General features: G+C 36.4%; 1 protein-coding gene across 6 annotated transcripts in view; it reads right to left on the bottom strand.

The window, feature by feature from the left end:
• Positions 1-19,770, bottom strand: part of osbpl3b (oxysterol binding protein-like 3b) — a 121,201-nt gene that overhangs the window by 71,902 nt on the left and 29,529 nt on the right. For 5 of the 6 annotated variants that reach the window (XR_007899288.1, XM_051718168.1, XM_051718165.1 and 2 more), the window contains exon 2: positions 1,215-1,431. Coding sequence is in view for 5 of the 6 variants with exons in the window: in XM_051718168.1 (XP_051574128.1) it covers positions 1,215-1,310 (96 nt within the window). In the remaining variant the exon portion in view is untranslated. Of the gene's footprint in view, positions 1-1,214; positions 1,432-19,770 lie in introns of those variants that run through there. The other variant, XM_051718166.1, reaches the window with a different exon arrangement.

Below are 19,770 nucleotides of genomic sequence, written 5' to 3'. Positions count from 1 at the left end.
AAAGTTCATTGAAGCTTGTCAACCCTGAGAACTGTGAATTATAAACAGAACATGAGGTTCTACAACACAAAGCCACATATCTGCTATATTTAACCCTGTACTAATATTTAGGCAGTTGACCCATAATGTGTCCATGGATCTTTTTTACAAACATTAATATTTTTGGTTAAAATTTATTTCAATGTATAACAGAAAGTGTATATCTAAAGGCCCAGGTATACTACGCTTTTGCATGTTCCAGATCAGCTCGCACCTGGTCGACCGCGTTGCCTTTGTGAGTATACTCTTCTAACCATGTGCAAATACAAATGCGTTTAACGCATGCTCACTACAACTTCTTTGTGATAACCTTTTATTAGAATCAATGGCTGGCTCACGTGCCGACGATGCGCACAGACGATAACCGCGTCCACGAGTAGAGAAAATTATGACAAAATTTTGGCATGCATACTGTGCGTGAACTGCAATGCGGTCACACAAAGTATACTTTGACCTTTAGGTCTAATTTTATTTTTAAAAATGTCATTAGCAAACATCTTTAAGCCAGTTTACATGTACACCAATGCGCTGATAAATCCCAAAATCACCTTATTTTAAAAAATCCAGCAAAGCAAGAAAACCAAGTTTATATGAGATTTTGAAATGACCATGTTATTCTCGACTTTTGAAGTCAAACCATAAAGAGGCATGAAAACAACACTTGTGTACACTGGATAAGCCCGTAAGAATGCTGGTAAAAGTTTGCATGCAACGTGAAATCAGGCTAATGTGCAAAAATCAACTCGTGTTGATTGGTTTATTCTTAAGCGGTTTATGACCTTATATGATAAAGGAAAGCTGTTTAATGCATTTACGCGACCACACACGTTATCGGCTTATAAAGCATAATAAGTGTAGAACGTGCACATAAATGCGCTCATTAACATCCAGACAACACAGACATGACATGATAATGTGCAATTGTTACTATAAGGATCTATTTCTACTTGATCTAACCCTTAAAAATTACTGAAGTTGGTGTAACCTTAATAAACTTGAAGGCAGGTTGCTTTAATCAAATTAAATAATATTTTGGACTTGAATAAAACCAGTTAATTTACAGTGGATGTTACCACATGAAGTACATTTTTAAAGTTACCTGATCTACAGTTTTTTTATATATATATAGTGCAATATATCGTGTAATTTTAATTATTTAAAAAAAATGCACTCACCTGTCGGCTGTCATGTTTGGAGGAGGAACTACTATTGCTGTGAGATGGAGAGGAGATCTTCTGGGACATGGTGGAACTTTTCTCCTCTGAGCTCATCTCTCAGTAAGAGGGGAAAAGGTAAGGAAGATATGTAGGAGGAGAGGAAAAGAGGGAGTAGCTCAGCAGTTGTAGGTCTCCATTTGCATCTTCTTCCAAAGATTGGACACAATGTTCGACCCTGTGGATAGATGATGAGAAAATGAGTGGATCAATCATGAGAGGACACTTCAACATGATGTCAGGCTTTCATCTGTACAGGTAATGAACACCACTCACACACCACAGGATATCAAATGGCAGAATGATCTGAAAGCATAAAGGCTTTGTCAGCTTGACACACAGTCTGAGGGTTGTGTTTAGGGAAGATGCCAGCCTACTCAAGACCACTGTGAATCATGGACATACTATAGCTCTCCACCCCAACATCATCTCCCACTCACTCAGTGTCTCAGAATTATGAATGCATAAGTGTGGGGGCTTTATCTATAGCAGTAACAGACCTCAGTCTTCACCACAGATTTCCTTCTCTCTCTCTCTTGATTGGTTGCTAGAGCATTTCTAGGGTCTTCTGGGTGGTTGCTTATCTGCTCAAATGAAAAGATTTGTTGGTTCCTAGATGTTGTCCACCATGCGAAAAATGTAAGTCTAATTGTACACCTCTCCTCAACATATCATATCATACATTTCTTATTATAAATTTTTTCCCTGAAGCTCAATTATGTTAGTAGAGCTATCAAAATTAGCATGTTAATGCATGCAATTAATTTCAGTAAATATGACTAACATAGACATAACATTTCAACGCAGATAACATATTTATTAAGTTCGCCATAATAACTGTTTGATTCTGTTCTGTGTGAATAATAAAAAAAAAAAGATCAGAATGTGTTAACATTATTGTGATTAATCTCGGTTAAATATTTGAATCAACTGACACTGAGAGCCCTAAATGTTTGTAATTCCGATTCCTGGTTTCATAATCAATTTTAAGAGTCGATTCCAGACTAATTTTCTTGATTCCTTTTCGATTCCAGAAAAAAAAAAATGTATTCTGAAGAATTACCACAAATAATGTTAAAAACACCATTTTGCCTACAGTGAAATGGCCTGCTACCACTAATCAGTGGTTTTGTTTAGAAAGAGGTTTTAATTTAGTATGTAATTGTCCACTACCTTGTACACTCCAAACAATACTCTTTAGTTTGATGATTTTATCTATTTAAAAATCCAGGTTCTTGTACTCTGGTTTATTTCATACAATTTAAACATACTGTAAATATTTTTCATAACATGTATTTAAATGTAATTTGGTTTAACAGAATGATTTTAATGTAAAAGTTGTGTAAAATTTAATGCGAAAGGTTTTAAAAGGTACTATAAAAATGTTGAGTGCATGACAAAGTAGAGAAATATTAGACCTGCTTTTTCAGTGCAGTTCATTCAGTCCCTCCAGGAAATTGGAATTGAAAGAATTCAACCAAAACAAATTTGTATAATTTCCATCATTTTTCTGCATAAACTGTGAATCTGAAGTTATCCGATCGCTTTTCTCCATATTGACAGTGGCAAAACAAGTGATAAAAAAGCTTGAAGCAGTTGAGACTTATCTAACTACACAGCAGCCATTGTATCATCTCCATAGTAACAGAGTAAGCATCACCTCCTCGTCTCCTCCTCTGTGACTGCGTGTCATTATTAACCCTGTGTGTATGAACCCACAACAATCAAGAACATTTGCCATTACACGAATGTTAAAATGAAACCTTAACGTGTTGTGTTCATTTTCGAAAGCCTTGTCTACACTTTTAAACAGCGCCTGTACATCAGATGTAGCGTTTCATTTTCGCACACTCTTCAGAAGCTGCTCAAAATAAACCGAGATGTGGGTTGGTGACTGCCTCAGTTCGTTGAAGTGCTCACATAATGCACTGTTACACCAGAAAATTAGACTTAACATTCTTAATACGTGTTCATGATTGGCATTTCTATTCGCTTAAAAATCCCTCAATTGGATCATACAATGTGATTAGAATTTCAAGTGCTTACTAATTGCAGTTCTCTCAGATAATCACGGTTAAAACACATTTTCTCGATCAGGTGAGGTAATTGTCACAGTTTGGCCTGACTGTGCCTCCCCTGACTGTCTGTGTTTGTCAGTGTTTTCCCTCTCATTTCGCAAAGGTGCTGCTATAGAAACGCTGGTTGCACAGCTAGTTTAACAGATCTGCAACACCTGTGTCCCTTTATTTACTCCTTTATTTAAACTCTCCTCTGCCTCGTGTTCCTGGCTCATTTGTTTTGTGAGTTTGTGTTTGTTGTTCCCTGTCTTGTCGGTTTCCTGTGCCTGAAGATTCTCCAGCTGGTTAGATTCTTGTCCTTTTCTGTCTCTGTTGGTTCAGTGCCTTGTGGCCAAGTTTACGTTGATCATTCTTCTCCATCGTGAGAGTTTTTGTTTGTATTTTGTGTTTCTGTTGAATAAAACTTATTTTGCCTCCATCTCTGCATTTGGGTCCTTCATCTCATCGGTGATTTTGACAGTAATAATCGCAACCGGCCTCGTTGTTTTTATTTTTTCTTGTAGGTCTTCTATTTTAACCTTAATTAAGTTTCCTTGAATTGTCTGAGGTAGAAACTTTTGATAGAAATAATGAAGGGTTTTCATTGAACTCATAGTATTCATATCTCGGGTTTCACATCAAATGTATTGTATTTTTGGGTGTTTTAATACTTTTTTGCTTGCTAGCGCCACATTCAGTTGTTATGCACTAAAATAATTACAGGAAATTTGCACTTATCCGTCACAAGTTTACTATAATTATTTGTGAGTTTTTGCAGCAAAATAACACAAAATGCTGCAAATGGCATTGCAATTTTTTAGCAAAGTTGCAGCAAATTCAGTCATTTTGGGCTGCAAAAATAAGGAAAAAGTGTCACAAAATCCTGGTGGGACTGTCCATTTGTCATATAGGCTAAACATATGTAAAATGGGGAGCTAACACACTGATACTTCATCCTCCTCTGCCATCACCTGGTTGTGAACAGATGTTTTAATATCAACGTTGTAAATGAATGCCACTTTTTGTCCCAAATTTGGCATTTTCCTTGATTATTTGTGTAATCCAACGTAAAATACCACCAGACTATATAATAGATAGATGTGACCATCTATCTATTATAACTTTACTGCTAAAGAAATTAATGTATTATTGTAACTTTTTTGTTGCATATTATTTTCATGTTTAATAAAGTATATGTCATACCTATCATTAAATTCTTGTTTTATGTTTTTAGTTTACAGTGTTATTGTATGCAGTGCAGACGTACTGTTGTAGTATTACAGTTTTACTTGCATTATCAACTGAGGCTGTACAATCAGAGCTTGAGTTGAGGGGGGATGCGAGGGGATGGCATCCCCCTTGTTGCAAGAAATACCAACAACCATCCCCCTTGTAAAACCACCATCTCCCCTTACCATCCCCTTTAGAGAGTGTCATGTAGCCTATTACTTAAAACTAATCATGCAAGTAAAATATGTAATTCTCTATGTTTGACAAATAACAGACTTTAAATAACAGCGATTAGCCGATCAGAATTAGATTTCAACATGTTTGGGGTTGCCAGATTTCAAGAGGTGAAATCCCCCAATCAGATCTGGACACTTGTACAGTTTGGAAATATTCTGCCGGTGTTACGCTTTAGTTGTGCAATCTGGCATCCATGAACACATAAGCTCTCTATCCACCACAAAAAAGGTGCCATAGCCTACAAGGAAATATTTTGTCTTTCTTTAAAAAGAAGAGAACAGAAGGTAAGATATTGCTATGACAAGTGTATTTACAATATGTAGCCTACATGTTTTTAACTTTTTAATTTTCAGGGTTTCGCCCATAAATCGCTTTTGTGTATAGAACAACGTTTTGCACCACTGTTTAAACATCCTTCATAAAAATAGCCCAAACTTCCATTATAGTTCAGTTAATGGAGAAGAAAAATAGCATGCGTCACAGTGAGCAAACAATCTAGAGCAAACCTTTTTCATGACTTGAATACTTTTCACAAAATTAATCATAAAATACAATTACAGAGTGTAACAGGTGCATATTATGGCCATGTGTAAGGGTCAATGATGTGAGACTCATTTTGTTTGTCCAGATCTATTAAATTAAAAATACTTTAAGAATGCAATACACACAAAATGTTTACTTGGATATCCTTTTTCTATGATGAACATATTTTCAATTTCTGAGTTTGAAGTCATATTAATATTTTTTCTGGGACTTTAAGTAAAAAATGTGGTGTCATTAAAGTCTCATTAAAAGCTGAAATTCTTGAAAAAAGAAATGTTCAGGGTTTTGCAGAATAATATTTTATTGTTATCTCTTAATAAAAAAATAAGCAGAGAAACAATTGTGTTTTAAAATATGATTAATTTAAAATTTTTTAATAAAATGCTTTTCTTCACCAAATCATGTCATGTGGTGTGACCAACATGTAGGTAGCAATTTTGTTGTTAATGTTAACAAAAAACATAAAACAGAGTGGACACATTTAGACCCTCAAGACTGAGCATGAAGTTTTAAAAAAAAAATCTGATATTTATTTTGACATTTTTATGAAAATGCACATTTTGATCAGGTCATGTGGTGTAACCCTGAGAAAACTCTTGATATAAAAAATAAATAAAATTAAAAATAAAAATAAAAAACTTTTTTTTAAATGAATGCTGAAGTTGTTTATACTCTCATGTATTCAAGGTGCAAAGAAAGTATTTTAATAGTTTGTACTTTATGGTTACACAACACGACATTTTTAAAGTTTAATTTTTTTTGTAGTAGTAGTAAATGCTATAAAGGTTTTTCCAAAATAATCAAACCAAATTGGACACAAAGATTCTAAAGTAGATTTTTTGACACCACCATCCCCCTTGAATATTTTTACAAATTGACCACTGTGTACAATATAATATAAAATAAAAGAGTCTTCCATTGAATTCATACCAGCCCTATCACGAGTTTCACCTCTTAAATTGATAAGTGTAGTACAATACAACATTAATAGTAATTCACTTAATTACTTAATAGATGATAGATAAAACACATGAATGATCATATTAAAATATGCTGGTAACTGGTGGTGGTTTGTTATCAGTGTAGAAGTGCTTTGAGTGTAGTGTCAAAATTCATTAATTCAAAATATGTAAATAACAGTTATCTTTATCATAGCAGGTAATATTTCGGTTTTAAATGTTTAACAGAATAACATAATATCAACATGAAAATAGCACATTATGACTCCGGCTCTGAATATCTCCCAGTCACGATCACACACAGGTGATGTCCAGGTAAACTCAAACCATGAGATTCATCCACACAGAAGAGCAGTGCCAAAACACGACTCGTGTAAAGTGTCCTTCCGCAAATTGCTTGCAATTTTAAGTTTCAACCACAGATGTCGGTAGAGCGCACAAAGTTCCGTAGTGCAGCTTTAAGCCTTCTAAATGTGTAATAGTTTAGTGATTAAGGAAATAAACACAGTCCAAACATGTCACACCACTAAGTAGAGTCAATTACCCTGAGCGGATTTGACAATTCCAAGCTTTGGAGTGGACTTTCGATTCCCAACGCCAAAGACATGAGGACTCGATTCATTTTGGACATATTTTTATTTTTTATGACAACTTTCCATAAGAAACGCCCCCTTTGCATGTGAAATTAGCATCATTTCTGTTCGTTATGCTTCTGTGCTCACACAAAGGCAGTGGGTTTGATGTCATGCCAAATATAGTTTTTAACTTCCTCGTGCTTCATTAACAGCCTGTGTGCAAATACTAAATTCAAATCTCTCTTTCAGCTTCATAGAATTTGATTTTAACAGTGTGGCAGCTACAAACAGTGTTTCACTTAGAGCCTACACATCAGAATAGTGTAGTAGTACCATCTGAGATATCCTTTCTTGTCTCATCCTGTCTACGCTGCTCCATCTTTATCTGAGCATGGTTCTCTCAGGAATGGACAGCAATATGTAAATGCTCTCCCTCTTTGTCACTGGGATGTCATGTGTTATGGCAGCACCATATGCATACTTGCGTAACAACACCTGTGCCTCGCTCTCTGGTAGTTTATACTGGGTGAGGGGACGCATGTACTAAAGTTTTCAATGATTTCAACAGAATCTTTTTTAACGAACAGGACTGATAAGGACTGCTTAAAGCTGAAGTATGTCATTTCTGCGCCACTAGCACCACCAAATGGAATAGCAAAAATAAACTTTGCTTTCAAAACAGCTTTCTTAATGAGCCCCCTGTCTGCTATTGGTCAAAGAAAGAGATAGTCTAACCCCCCCCCCCCCCCTCCCCCGAAATCGATACTGACTGGTCAATAGAACATTCCAGCCATGATAAATTACACAATATCATATGACGCAAACACTCGTCCCATCAGCTACTGATTCCAACAACAACCTTTAGCCACAAGTATATTCACAATATTGCATGTCCTCTTGTGCCGTATGGCTTAAATATCTTCTTTGCTACAACCTAGATTTTTTACAAGTCTGGTATACTAAAAGTGTGCAAGATTTATGAAGAAGACATTGTCTATCTATGAATGGTTTATTTATGAAGGCTTTTGTTGGCTGAAATTTCATTTTCCTATTTTGAACAGATTTTAGCCTGCCTGTGGATGGGATGATTAAATAAAGGTATTTTAAAATTCATATCCCTGGCTCTGCCTCTCTCCCTTTTCATTTTTACGAGCAGCAGTACAGGTCACGATGTGGGACACATAAATGCTGCAAGGTTAATTCGATTAGGAATTCTGCACCACACAGCCAAACACCACTTCATTTCCATCCACAAGTGAAGGTCACTAGAAACATCCTTTCTAGCAAATCTCTCTGGTCGATCACATTCTTTCTCAAACGATTCTGGATTAATCCACAAAAACAATCAGAATTTGACATTAATAAATAACAATTTTGTTTTTTGAAAATGCGTACACCGGAAAAAATTAAAGATATAGTTAAAGATGCACTGCGCAATCCTGCAAAAATGGCATGGAGAGAGCATCAGCAGAGACATATAACATATATAACATAATAGGTGCATTTACACTGTGCAAAGAATCATATGCTGGAGTCTTCAGATAAGTTTAACAGCCAAGGACAAAGTGGCTGAACAAGTCTTCAACAAAGCAACTAACCAAAAAAATTGACAAAAGGGTGCTCTGATGGTAATTTCATTAACATTGAACAAAAGCCGATACTAGGTTATTATACCTGCTTATTCTATTTTTATTGGTGGGTCAGAAAAAACATATTTTAGTTTGAGTTTCTTGCAGAATCTTTGAATACCCTTGAATTTGGCAAAGAGCCACCTTAATTCAGAAAAAAAGATTTGTTCCCCAACACTGCTGCTAAGAAATTGAGATGCATTGAGAATCATTTTGGAATCAGACTGTGAAATCAAATCAAAACAAATCATAAGGTGCCTAACAATTCACACTCCAAATATGTATTATCATCAGTCTTTGCATTTTCACTGCTCTGGGAGCAGTATATGATATATAGCATAATATAGGTTGTTGGAAGGATGCGAAGCCAAACACATGGGCAGTTGACTGCAGTAAATCAGCTGTACCATCACAGAACACACCACGCCCAGCTTTCAGCTAATGCTTAGCATCTCACTCTCAGCTCATGTCACTTCCACATCAACATTCCATGTTTAATTACTTCCTGTGAGGAGGGAGTGATCTGGGACTCTTAATGCAGCAGAGTGGCGACAGAGCTGTAAAATTTATAACCAGCTTCAGATGCTTTACGAATGCATTTTACTTGACATGCTAAGATGACGTGAATGATTGAAAACCTCCACAAACAAGAAACTCAAGCTGAGAGAGTGGTCTGCATTAGGCATTACTGGACCAGGCCCTGCTTACACCTGGTATTAACATGCATCTTGGGTGATCCGATCACAAGTGGATAGCCAAAACAGATTGCCGTTTACACAGTGTTAATCAAAAAATGTGTTGATTTTGTCAGCAATAATGAAAACAAGATGTTAAAGGCGCATTCTGATGATAATTAAACTCTTTTAATTAAAACATATTGTTGACATAAATATGATGCGAAAAAAATTATACTGCAAAACATTAACAGTGCACAAACAGAAGGAGAAACATCTAGAGAAACATCTGTTTTTAGAAGACAAAACATCTAGAAAGAACTGATTCATATAATCCAATAATCCAGTATGTTGAGGATTTCCTCACTTGAGCTGTGTGAACACAAAGAGCCAAATGCTGGCAAAATGAACGGCTTTACTTACAAACGGGTTAATTACCTCACTCAAACGCATCCTATTTATCCGAGATTAATCACCAAATTCACAACATACATGTAATATTGCAACTTTCATCTGCACAGACAATGAAGCAAATAAATAGGTGAACTTGAACATGCTAGTCAGAATGTGTAACTTGTGTTGTGAATACGTTGTTTCCGTAAAAAAAAAAAAAAACTTTCTACATGCAATAAAACATCCTAAACTGGATAAGACACGGAAATTTAATAACACTCTTTAAAGCATGAAGAATTCAGAATACAGTAACTTTAAGAGTAGATAATACTTCATTATATTCATTTATGCTATTATTTTAGGAGCTTAGGTTATCACAACAAGGACAGTTGTATATTGTTGTTTTTATGTTTGATTCATTTTTAAACTGATAAATGTTTCTAAAAGTTTCTTAATGTTTTAATATTTCATAAAGGTTTTGTCTGTTACAGTCTGAAACGTATTTGACATTTTGACAAATGTTATTTTTGTTGACTAAAATTATATGACACAACAAATTATTGACTATATTTTCATCAAAAGACTAAAACTATGACTCAAACAACCTAAAATGTGTAAAAATTAACACTGTGTTTACATCTGGTATTAACATGTGCCACAGATTTTTCGACCAGTCAGTTTTTTTGCATTTTATATACCTTACATGTTTTGGAATGCTTTGGAACCGGTTTCTAACTACATTTAGTTATGACTTGTGTTTGTATCACTTGTATCACACAGACTAGTCATGCATAGCCAGACCACTGACTATGGCAATGGGCCTGGGCCATATTGCAGCTTAAACTGGCAAAGAACTGCCCACTTAGACAGGAAGAGCTGTCTGACTGACAAGTAAAGCGATCTTTCCCAGTTTATTGTGTTATTGTGTGACATTTAGGGGTGGGGCTTAGACATAGATGGGGGGGGGCATTTAAATAATGCTGTGGCAGTTTCTGTGAGTGACTTCAAAGAAAACACAGAAAAAGAGCAGAAAATGGGTAGATAGTTTAAGTGAACAAAGCAGACTATAAAGTTCTGCTAGTGGATATCCAATTTCCTTGCTACTAAGTGCCTCAAATGAAACTCATAATATTTTTAAAAGATTTAATGTCACTAAACTGACAAACCTTGGTAAATCCATTATTTATTTCATCCTAAAGAGCATTCAATGTTTGAAGCTTGTATTTTGTAAGCACAACTTTTTGCCCGGTGGACAGAAAAAAGGGCTGTGTGCTTTTAATCTTGAACCAGTAAATCAGTTTAGCACTTATGAGTTTGAGAAAGTATTATCCAGCTTTGAGTGCAATATGCATCAGGTGCTTAGTGAACGGACTGTAGTGGTGTGTGCAAGTGCTGTCTGTGGTTATTTGAGACAGATGTTAAAGTAATAAATCACCCAAAAAAGGAAACTTTCTCATCATTTACTCACCCTCATGCCATCCCAGATTTGTATGACTTTCTTTCTTCTGCAGAATGCAAATGAAGATTTTTAGAAGAATATCTCAGCTCTGAAGGTCCATACAGTGCAAGTGAATGGTGACCAAAACTTTGAAGCTCCAAAAGCACATTAAGGCAGCATAAAAATAATCCATAAAACTCAAATGGTTTAATCCATGTTTTCTGAAGCAATCCAATCGATTTTAGGTGAGAACAGCCCAAAATATAACTTCTTTTGCACTATAAATCATGACATCAGCAGTCTCCTTGGCAATCATGATCTCAAGCTCGATTCCACTTCCTAGCGCCATCTAGCACTCTGTGCATGCGTCAAGCAATAGGAAGTTTAATCGAGCTTGAAATCATGATTGTGCCAAGAGCCTGCAATGGCAAGATGTACAGTGAAAAAGGAGTTATATTTTGGTCTGTTCTGACCCAAAACCTACTGGATTGCTTCAGAAGACATTGATTAAACCACTGGAGTTATATGGATTACTTTAATGCTGCGGTCACCCTTCACTTGCATTGTATGGACCTACCGAGCTGAAATATTCTTCTAAAAATCTTTGTTTGGATTTGCAGAAGAAAGTCTAACACATCTGGGATGACATGACTGTGAGTAAATTATGAGAGAATTTTCATTTTAGGATGAAATATTCCTTTAATATCAGGTGTAAAAACAAGCCCTCAGTTACACAATTATTGTTTGTTAAGTGCCTTACTGATGATAACAGTGATGATAGATTTAGCGAGTACACTTTACACACTGACATCAACTGTGTGGTGTTGAGATCTATAAACACCAAGAGAGATTTGTAATTTGTTTCAACATGTGATTTAAGGTGATGAAACAACGCTCCACATCCTCATTTAAATTTCACCTTCCTTCATAGAGTTTGTGTGTCAGTTCCTTTTCATCTTAGTGAGTGGCGTCAGTCAACGTGAGGTCGATTGTATGAATTCCTCTAAAAGCAAAAGCTCAACTGTGACTTCCTGAACTGCTCACTGAGCAGTGGAGGATATAGATACAGCTAATTACGGTCTCAGTGTGCGGTCTCTTTAAGTAGATGTGGCGACTGGTTTGTTCCGGTAAACACATTCCTGGTTGTGAGTAAACGGCATTCTCCAACCTCGCCTGTCTCACCTCACCCCGAGTCACTTCAGAACCCAACGGAGAGCAGATGCGTCTGTGTGCTGCACTTATCATTTATTCATTCACTTTCCACTGATCACTCTTGCAGTCATACACATACCTGAGTTACCGACACATTTCTGTTTTTAGAGTGGGGGGAATCCCGCCCATGTACTAAAAGCCAAAAACTTTTGATATCAATATTAATGTATATAATGTATATCAAAAATGGTGTTTTTTATTTTGTCAAACAGAGGAACCATTAGCCTATTTCAACCAAACTATTTAATATTTTTTTCCAAGTATATTCAAAATACTTCATGCAAGAAGTAAAATACAGCAAAAATCTAGTTAAATAATATCTAGACTTATTATTAATAACTTAATAAGTCATGACTTCCATGCTAAAAATTTAAACAAGAATGATATTTAAACATTTTCATTATATGCACCAATATAAGCATACATAATAATAAACAGCAATATTACCTACATATCTTTTACTAAAACATTATAATACATGAAAATGCCACCGAAGAGACTTCTGTGAACATTTTTGAATGATGATGCAAACGAATCAGCTTTGAATCGATTCAGCTTTAAATTGAATCGTGACACATTGACATTTTTGATCCAACTCAAACGCTATGTCTGCTAAAATCAGAAAAGCCAGTAAAACATCTCTGTCTTTACGCACTCAAACTTGCGAGTGGCAAGGAAAGGAAGGAATGTGTAATTAGTCTAATGACACACTCTTTAGGAAACTTAATGGCCAAAAAAAAGCACATCAAAATCATTGAGCGTGTTTACATGCACACATACTCGTATACGTACTGTATATATTAATTAAGTTGGACATGCATGAAAGTTGGGATGACTTGCTGTTCAGTAAGTGAGATGTTAATTCAGTATCCACTCTGCTGTATTCACTGAAGCACTGAGTCATACATTTTTGAACTGGCCTACTAGTCAAGCTGTACGTTGAGTGTGCAACCTGTGAAGACAGTGCACCTGTATGCTGGGTTGGAAACCTCAGGTTTTAATAGTGGGGTTTTCCTTATTACATGGCGTGTTGTTCTGAAAGCAAAAAGAAACAAATAAAACACGGAATGTAGGCTGTCATCCACGCAGCCTGACCAAAGCAAAGCGGGCGCGTTTACTCATGCAATTAACGGAAAGTGAAGCGCTGCCGGCTCGTGATGCGTGAATGGCTTGCACGTGCTGCACTGGTCTGTTGGGTATACTGCAGTCTCGTCAAATTTTTACTTTTTGTTTAGCCTCCCATTCAGCTGATGAAACATGCTGCGTGATCATGAGGAAGGATTACATCAAGATGTAGATTGGAATGCAGGTACGAATTTATATAAATGAAATAGTCTACTCCTCTCTCACCATTGCTGGCGTGCCAGTGATTACCCCTCTGCGTGCCCTTTTAACTCATTACATATGATTCAGAGAGCGTAACTCACAACTCGGGGTAAATATAATTTCTTCTGTCAATAGCGCTGTAGATTCAACAGTGGAACAGCAGTGGTGTAGGAAACACTGGCATATGGACACACTCACATGTTGGTGTAGCTATCATTATGAGGACTCTCCATAGACATAATGATTTTTATACTGTATGAACTATAGATTCTATCCCCTAACCCTAACCCTACACATAAACCTAACCCTCACAAAAAACTTTCTGCATTTTTACATTTTCAAAAAAACATAATTTAGTATGTTTTTTTAAGCAATTTGAATTATGGGGACACTAGAAATGTCCTCATAAACCACATTTACAGCATAATACCCTTGTAATTACCAGTTTGTAACCTAAAAACATTTCCTTGTAAACCACCCAAACCCGCACACACACACACACACACACACACACACACACACACACACACACACACACACACACACAACTACTCATACACATTCAAATGTGCACGTGTACATTTATGCAGCCAAACACATATGTAAACTTACACATGATACTGCACACACACAGTCGTATATAGGAAACGATGTAAACATATCCAACAAAGACGAGCCAAAGTGCAAACTTATGAACACACAGAAAATGCCATGTAACCCTAGATTTTTTGAAACTACAAGGTGTTTATCCACTAAGTCCTGTCCTACAGTCATTTGTTCAGTTGAATACAGTGCAGGCTATTCTCTGATAAAACTACACGTGCAAAGAACAGAGACAGAATGACTTATATTGGGCAAATATTTGGACACAAAGGAATAGTTTACTCAACTTAATATCATTCCAAACCGTATGACTCTCTTTCTTCCGTGGAGGGTGACACTTTTATATAGATGACTTTCAATAGAATAGTAATAAAATATCCAAAAAGACCTTTTCACAGAATTACCTGCACTCTTAGCCATTTTGCAATGACTTTAAGGTCAGTTTTAGATGTACCGAACCGAGTCAGTTCTCACAGCAGAGCAGCAGAGTGTAGTGACCACAAGTGTAGTTCATCACATTAACTAATGAAATACGGCACTACGTTTGACAACCAGACGTGTGCAAATACTTTGGGCTCTATTTTCATCAGAACGCTAGGCGCAGCGCAAAGCGCAACAACCGTGGGCTGTGTCTTATTAAATTTTGGTGAGAGCACTAATTGTTAGTACAATTTTCATGCCAATGCAAAGTACAAGTGGCCGTGGATGGGATTGTTTGCGTTGTCTGTGCGTATATGCGTGCAAAATATGGGTGTAATGTATGCTAATAAAGTCAGTCCCTCCAGAATTTCACGATCGCAAGAATTATTGAAAATTCAATCAATCTCCGCACTATTTGTGGTAACTTGCAATTTAATATAATTTCCGCCCAAAAAAATTGTTATTAAAATAAAATTGTGAATCTAAGGTATTCCCATCACTTTTCTCCCTGTTTGACAGCGGCAAAACAAGTGCTTGAAAAGCGTGAAGCAGTCGCGACATATCCAACTGCACAAAGCTGCAGTTCTAACATCTCCATATTAACAGAGTAAGCGTTTCCTCCTCGAATCCTCCTGTGTGTCACTGCGTGTCATTAACCCTGCATGTATGAACCAGCAATGGCCAAAAACATTTGCCATCACACGAATTTAATTAAATTAAAGTAAAACCGGATCGTTTTGCGTTCACTAACAAAAAACTTGTTTAAAATTTCACGGAACCACAGACAGCACACATACATCACAGCTAGAGTTTAATCTTCACTCTAAACGTGGCATGAGACACAAAAATCAGGAGAAAATGGCATTTCTATATTCACTTAAATTTCCCTTAGTTGAATAGTAAAATGTGATTACAATTTGAAGTGCTTTATACAGTACGAATCTGATAAATTGCAATATATGGTAAATATTTTGAAATATTACCCCCCCACCCCTCTGAATTTGCATAAAAGCTCAAATACATGAACTATGATTTTATATGTTTGTATAAGTCCATTTAGGCCCTGTCAGATTTTTTTATCAGCCAATATAATAATCTCAACAGGCCTAATTATTGAATCCTCATTTGTGTTTTTAGTTTACAGATTTATTATATGTCTATTTTAACCTTATAAAGGGTTTCTTGCATTGTCTGCAAAAAAATTTTAATACAAAAATAATCAAGTGTCTTCCAATAGCCATATTATAGGTTTCACCTAAATGTACGCCTATGGTATTTTTGTGAGTATTTGTTATTTTTTTGCTTTCTAACTGCATATTCAGTTATTGTGCATTAAAATATTTACATGTAATTGCATTTACACTATCATTGACACAAATTACACAGATATACAATGATCATTTGTGAGTTATTACTGCAAATCAACACAAAAAAATGCCGCAAACTGCGTCACAATATTTAAGAAAAGCCGCGGCAAATTCAGTCATTTTGGGACGCAATAATCAGGAAAAAGTGCTGCAAAATCCTGGTGGGACTGTGAAGTAGCGCAATTTGCTATTTTCCTGAGAAACAGGTAATTGCGCTAAGACGTTTGAGAAACATGTCTAATCTCAGCACAAGGTTTAAAATCAGTTTTTGCATTTGCAGTTTGGGGATTCCACTAGCAGATTATATTAAAGAGCTTATATTATACGTTGCAGTCCAGAGGCAGGAGGAGACACAAACATCCCCTTTAGTATTTCACCACAACAACATGACACTGGAAAGATGGCAGACAAAACGGGAGAAAGTTCACAGCTAGGACGTAGTTATTGCACAAAAGAACGTAAAACAAAAATGGTCCATATTTCTATTCTTCTAATGCATTACATATATCCCGTTTACACTACCAAATTCTTATAAATGGACAGTCTTCATTTATATTGAAGCTGCTTGACAGCGAATGGAATATATAATAGGACACAGACGGTGCAACAACTGGAAAAAAAACTCAGAATTAAACTGCACTTGACCCAGCCCATTAGCGCTTAGCATGCACAATTTTGCCAACCCACTTGCCCCTAGACTTAGCACATACTTAAACAAAAATATCAAAACTTCATGGCCGTGCCCACTGTCTTTGTGCATATGAAGATGGCTTTAGTATGTTACAGTATGCCATGGACAGCACTGGTTTAATTGCCACAATCAAGGAGAGATCAACATTGTCTTGCATTCAGGGAAGTTTGTTATCAGCTTGACCCTGACATCCAGCTGAGCAGGGGAAAAGGTTCTGATTTGTGATGTGTAAAATCAGTTTCAAGTTGTAAGGTCATAGATGAAACAGGCAAGAGAAATGGGTCACTTCACAGTGTTCCAACTCACCAACAGACGGTCTGAATGAAAGATTCAGTACTGCTCTGGGCAAACTAAGACCTTCTTACACGCCATCAATTATTGACATAGAAATAACAATAATGGGCACACACTCTTTGTTTCACTCTTAAAAGAGCCCATGAAATCAAATCAGAGTTTTGAAAGCATTTAAATTCCCTGATTTTAACAGTTTTTTTAATGACCATGGGAACCCTCCCAACTTTACTACTGTAATCATTACTATAATGCAAATAAATTATGATATATTATTTAAATTGCAAATTTTTTGTAATATTCTTTAATGTGTAATATTTTTATGTTTCAAAAATATCTAAAACAATTTTTTTGATTTTTGGGAAAAATGCCTCTTTTCTCGAGATTCACTCACAGGTCGTAAAACTGGCCAACGTATTGACCATTACATGAAAGTACTTATCGGATATTTGTATCAGTCAAAATTTCTATATCAGTACAACCTTAATACAACCCTTGAATGACATAAGAGTGGCAACTCTCACGGAAAAATATGTATTTCTTAATTTAAGATACAATCATTGAGAGACAGTCTTTTCGTATGAATTATGCAGAGATTAAGTATAACAAGAGGACACCATCACAAACCCCTCTGGACGTCAACTCTTTGCTTGATAGTATTAAAACATCCACAAAGTCAAGGAAGTGACGTAATTATGGGCAAGGTGAGATAGGATGACTGGCAGCTCTCTCTGTGTCTGCGGCCCTGTAATTTAATCTCTCTGTCACAGGGTGCAGTGTATTGTATGTTTCTTTTGAAAATGAGCATGGCACAGACAATGCCAAAAATAACTACCACACAAAGCCCTGACAGAAAACAAGTGACAGCGGCTGCACAGGCAGGGCGCTGGTGAAAGGATGAAGCGCTAGACTGTTCCAGAAGATGAAAGTGGGATGTCAAGGGGTCTCTGTAAGAGTATGGTGCCCAAATCACAGACGTATACTCACCCACGCACACATATACAGTACAAATCATCATATGCCACAATACTTTTGTTCAAGAAGTATATAATTAAACCACAGAGCACTTAATTATTGTGAATGTAAAACTCATATACAGAGGCCTAAATGCACCAGAGCAATCGTATGCAAGCAGGATAATCAAGAGGATTTTGCGGCAGGCTGGAGTAATTGCCGGCAAAACAGGAGAGATCGAGCTTGATTAATGAGGTATATACCTGACAGCGTTAACGAGATGGTGGATTAGCAGACTGGTGTAGATTTGAGGGGTTATAATAAGCAGAATGTCTTCGATTATTAGCTGTGGTGAGGGGTTTTATTCACAATGTTTTTTCCACAAATTGTTTGGCAAACATATCAAGCTGGCACTTTCATCTTGAGGGAGGGACAGAGTTATGGGAATGGAGACATGTTAGAGCTTGAGTTTATGAAAAAGACTTACTGTATATTTCCCCCAGGATATGCTGGTCTAATGAAGGAAATTTAGTTGTGTTAATACGGGCTCTACGACAACTGGTACTCTATGGAGACTATTGGATTAATTGCATTTTTCGTTGATTGGATGTACTATGTTGAGGGTAAAAAGTTGTGTTACTAAAAAGGCTTTATTTCACAAATTTAATAAAACTCAAGAAGGTTTATCATTTTCCGTACTACTTGTGAAGTACTCTGAAGTTGACCACTCAAAGGGCCCCATTAGTGTGCTCCTGAAATCGACCACTCAAACTATGATCTCACTCAGGGTGTGACTCACCACTATGAAAGCTAATGCAGTCCTCCCAACACACTGCGTTCTGTTGGGAAAACCTTCTCCAGTTTGTTTACAAGTTACCATGCAGACCTTTCTGACAGGCTGCTCTATGTGGAGATAACTGGGTATGGTTATATTAGAAGGTACATATAGGTTACAAGAGAGGCCTGAGACTTTTCCTTATAGCTGGCCAGTGAAAGGAGGTGCTTAACCTTCAGGAAATGTTGATAGTCAACCATAGGAGAACTAAATATTATATGATCTGTTTTATTCCCCATTAATTTTATATAAGGTTAACTTCAAAATTAGACAATTAACTGGTCTTCCCTCTATACTGTAGAAAGGGCCCATATAATGTTATTTCTTTGGTGTCGTAATAGTGGATTAGCACTGACAGGAAACTACACTCTGCAAACTCAATGCTCTTGTTCCCCTCAAGCATAGGAATCAAAACAACATCATGTTTACAAAGATGGCAGTGAGAGATATCAGCAAAGTTCCCACTGTATTCAAGGCAAGATTTTCCAGGACTTTCCAGGACATTTTGGGCCCTATTTTAAGAGCCCAACATCTCAAGCACAGTGCTATACGATACATCATAAGTTATTGAGCATGACCATGATGTTTTTGTATTTTCGTGCAACCCCAAAAAGCTGTGATTCAATCAAATAATTATATAGTCTGTATGTGCTGCGTGCTTCAGATTGCTCTGCTCTCTGTCAAACTACAGACACAGAGTGCTCATGATAATCATGATGCAGTGTTTGTGTGTGAGCAACCAGCTTCACACATACACGTGGTTGAATAATCATACTTGGACATATTGTGAATTTTATTTGATTAATTGTGCATTCAAACAATAATTTTTCATCCCAAATATGTAACATTCCATTATATTCTGCGTAATATAGGTAATGCCAGATTTATGACTGTATTCAGTAATACTGTCCGTGTTTTCTGCATACTATATGTGGTAACCGCGGTATAAGCGGGCTACGAGGTCCACATCGCCATACAACCACCTCGAGTGTGAATTCATTTTCAAAAAATCTGACTGTCTGCATTGTCTAAAGTTTACAACTTCAGATTTTTTATGGTTAACACAACAGCAATGTAGGAATAA

The sequence above is a fragment of the Myxocyprinus asiaticus genome, chromosome 15 (assembly GCF_019703515.2).
Source record: "Myxocyprinus asiaticus isolate MX2 ecotype Aquarium Trade chromosome 15, UBuf_Myxa_2, whole genome shotgun sequence".
Classification (NCBI taxonomy): Eukaryota; Metazoa; Chordata; class Actinopteri; order Cypriniformes; family Catostomidae; genus Myxocyprinus; species Myxocyprinus asiaticus.
The sequence above is the reverse complement of the archived record's forward strand: the minus strand, read 5'-3'. Positions and strand labels throughout refer to the sequence as shown.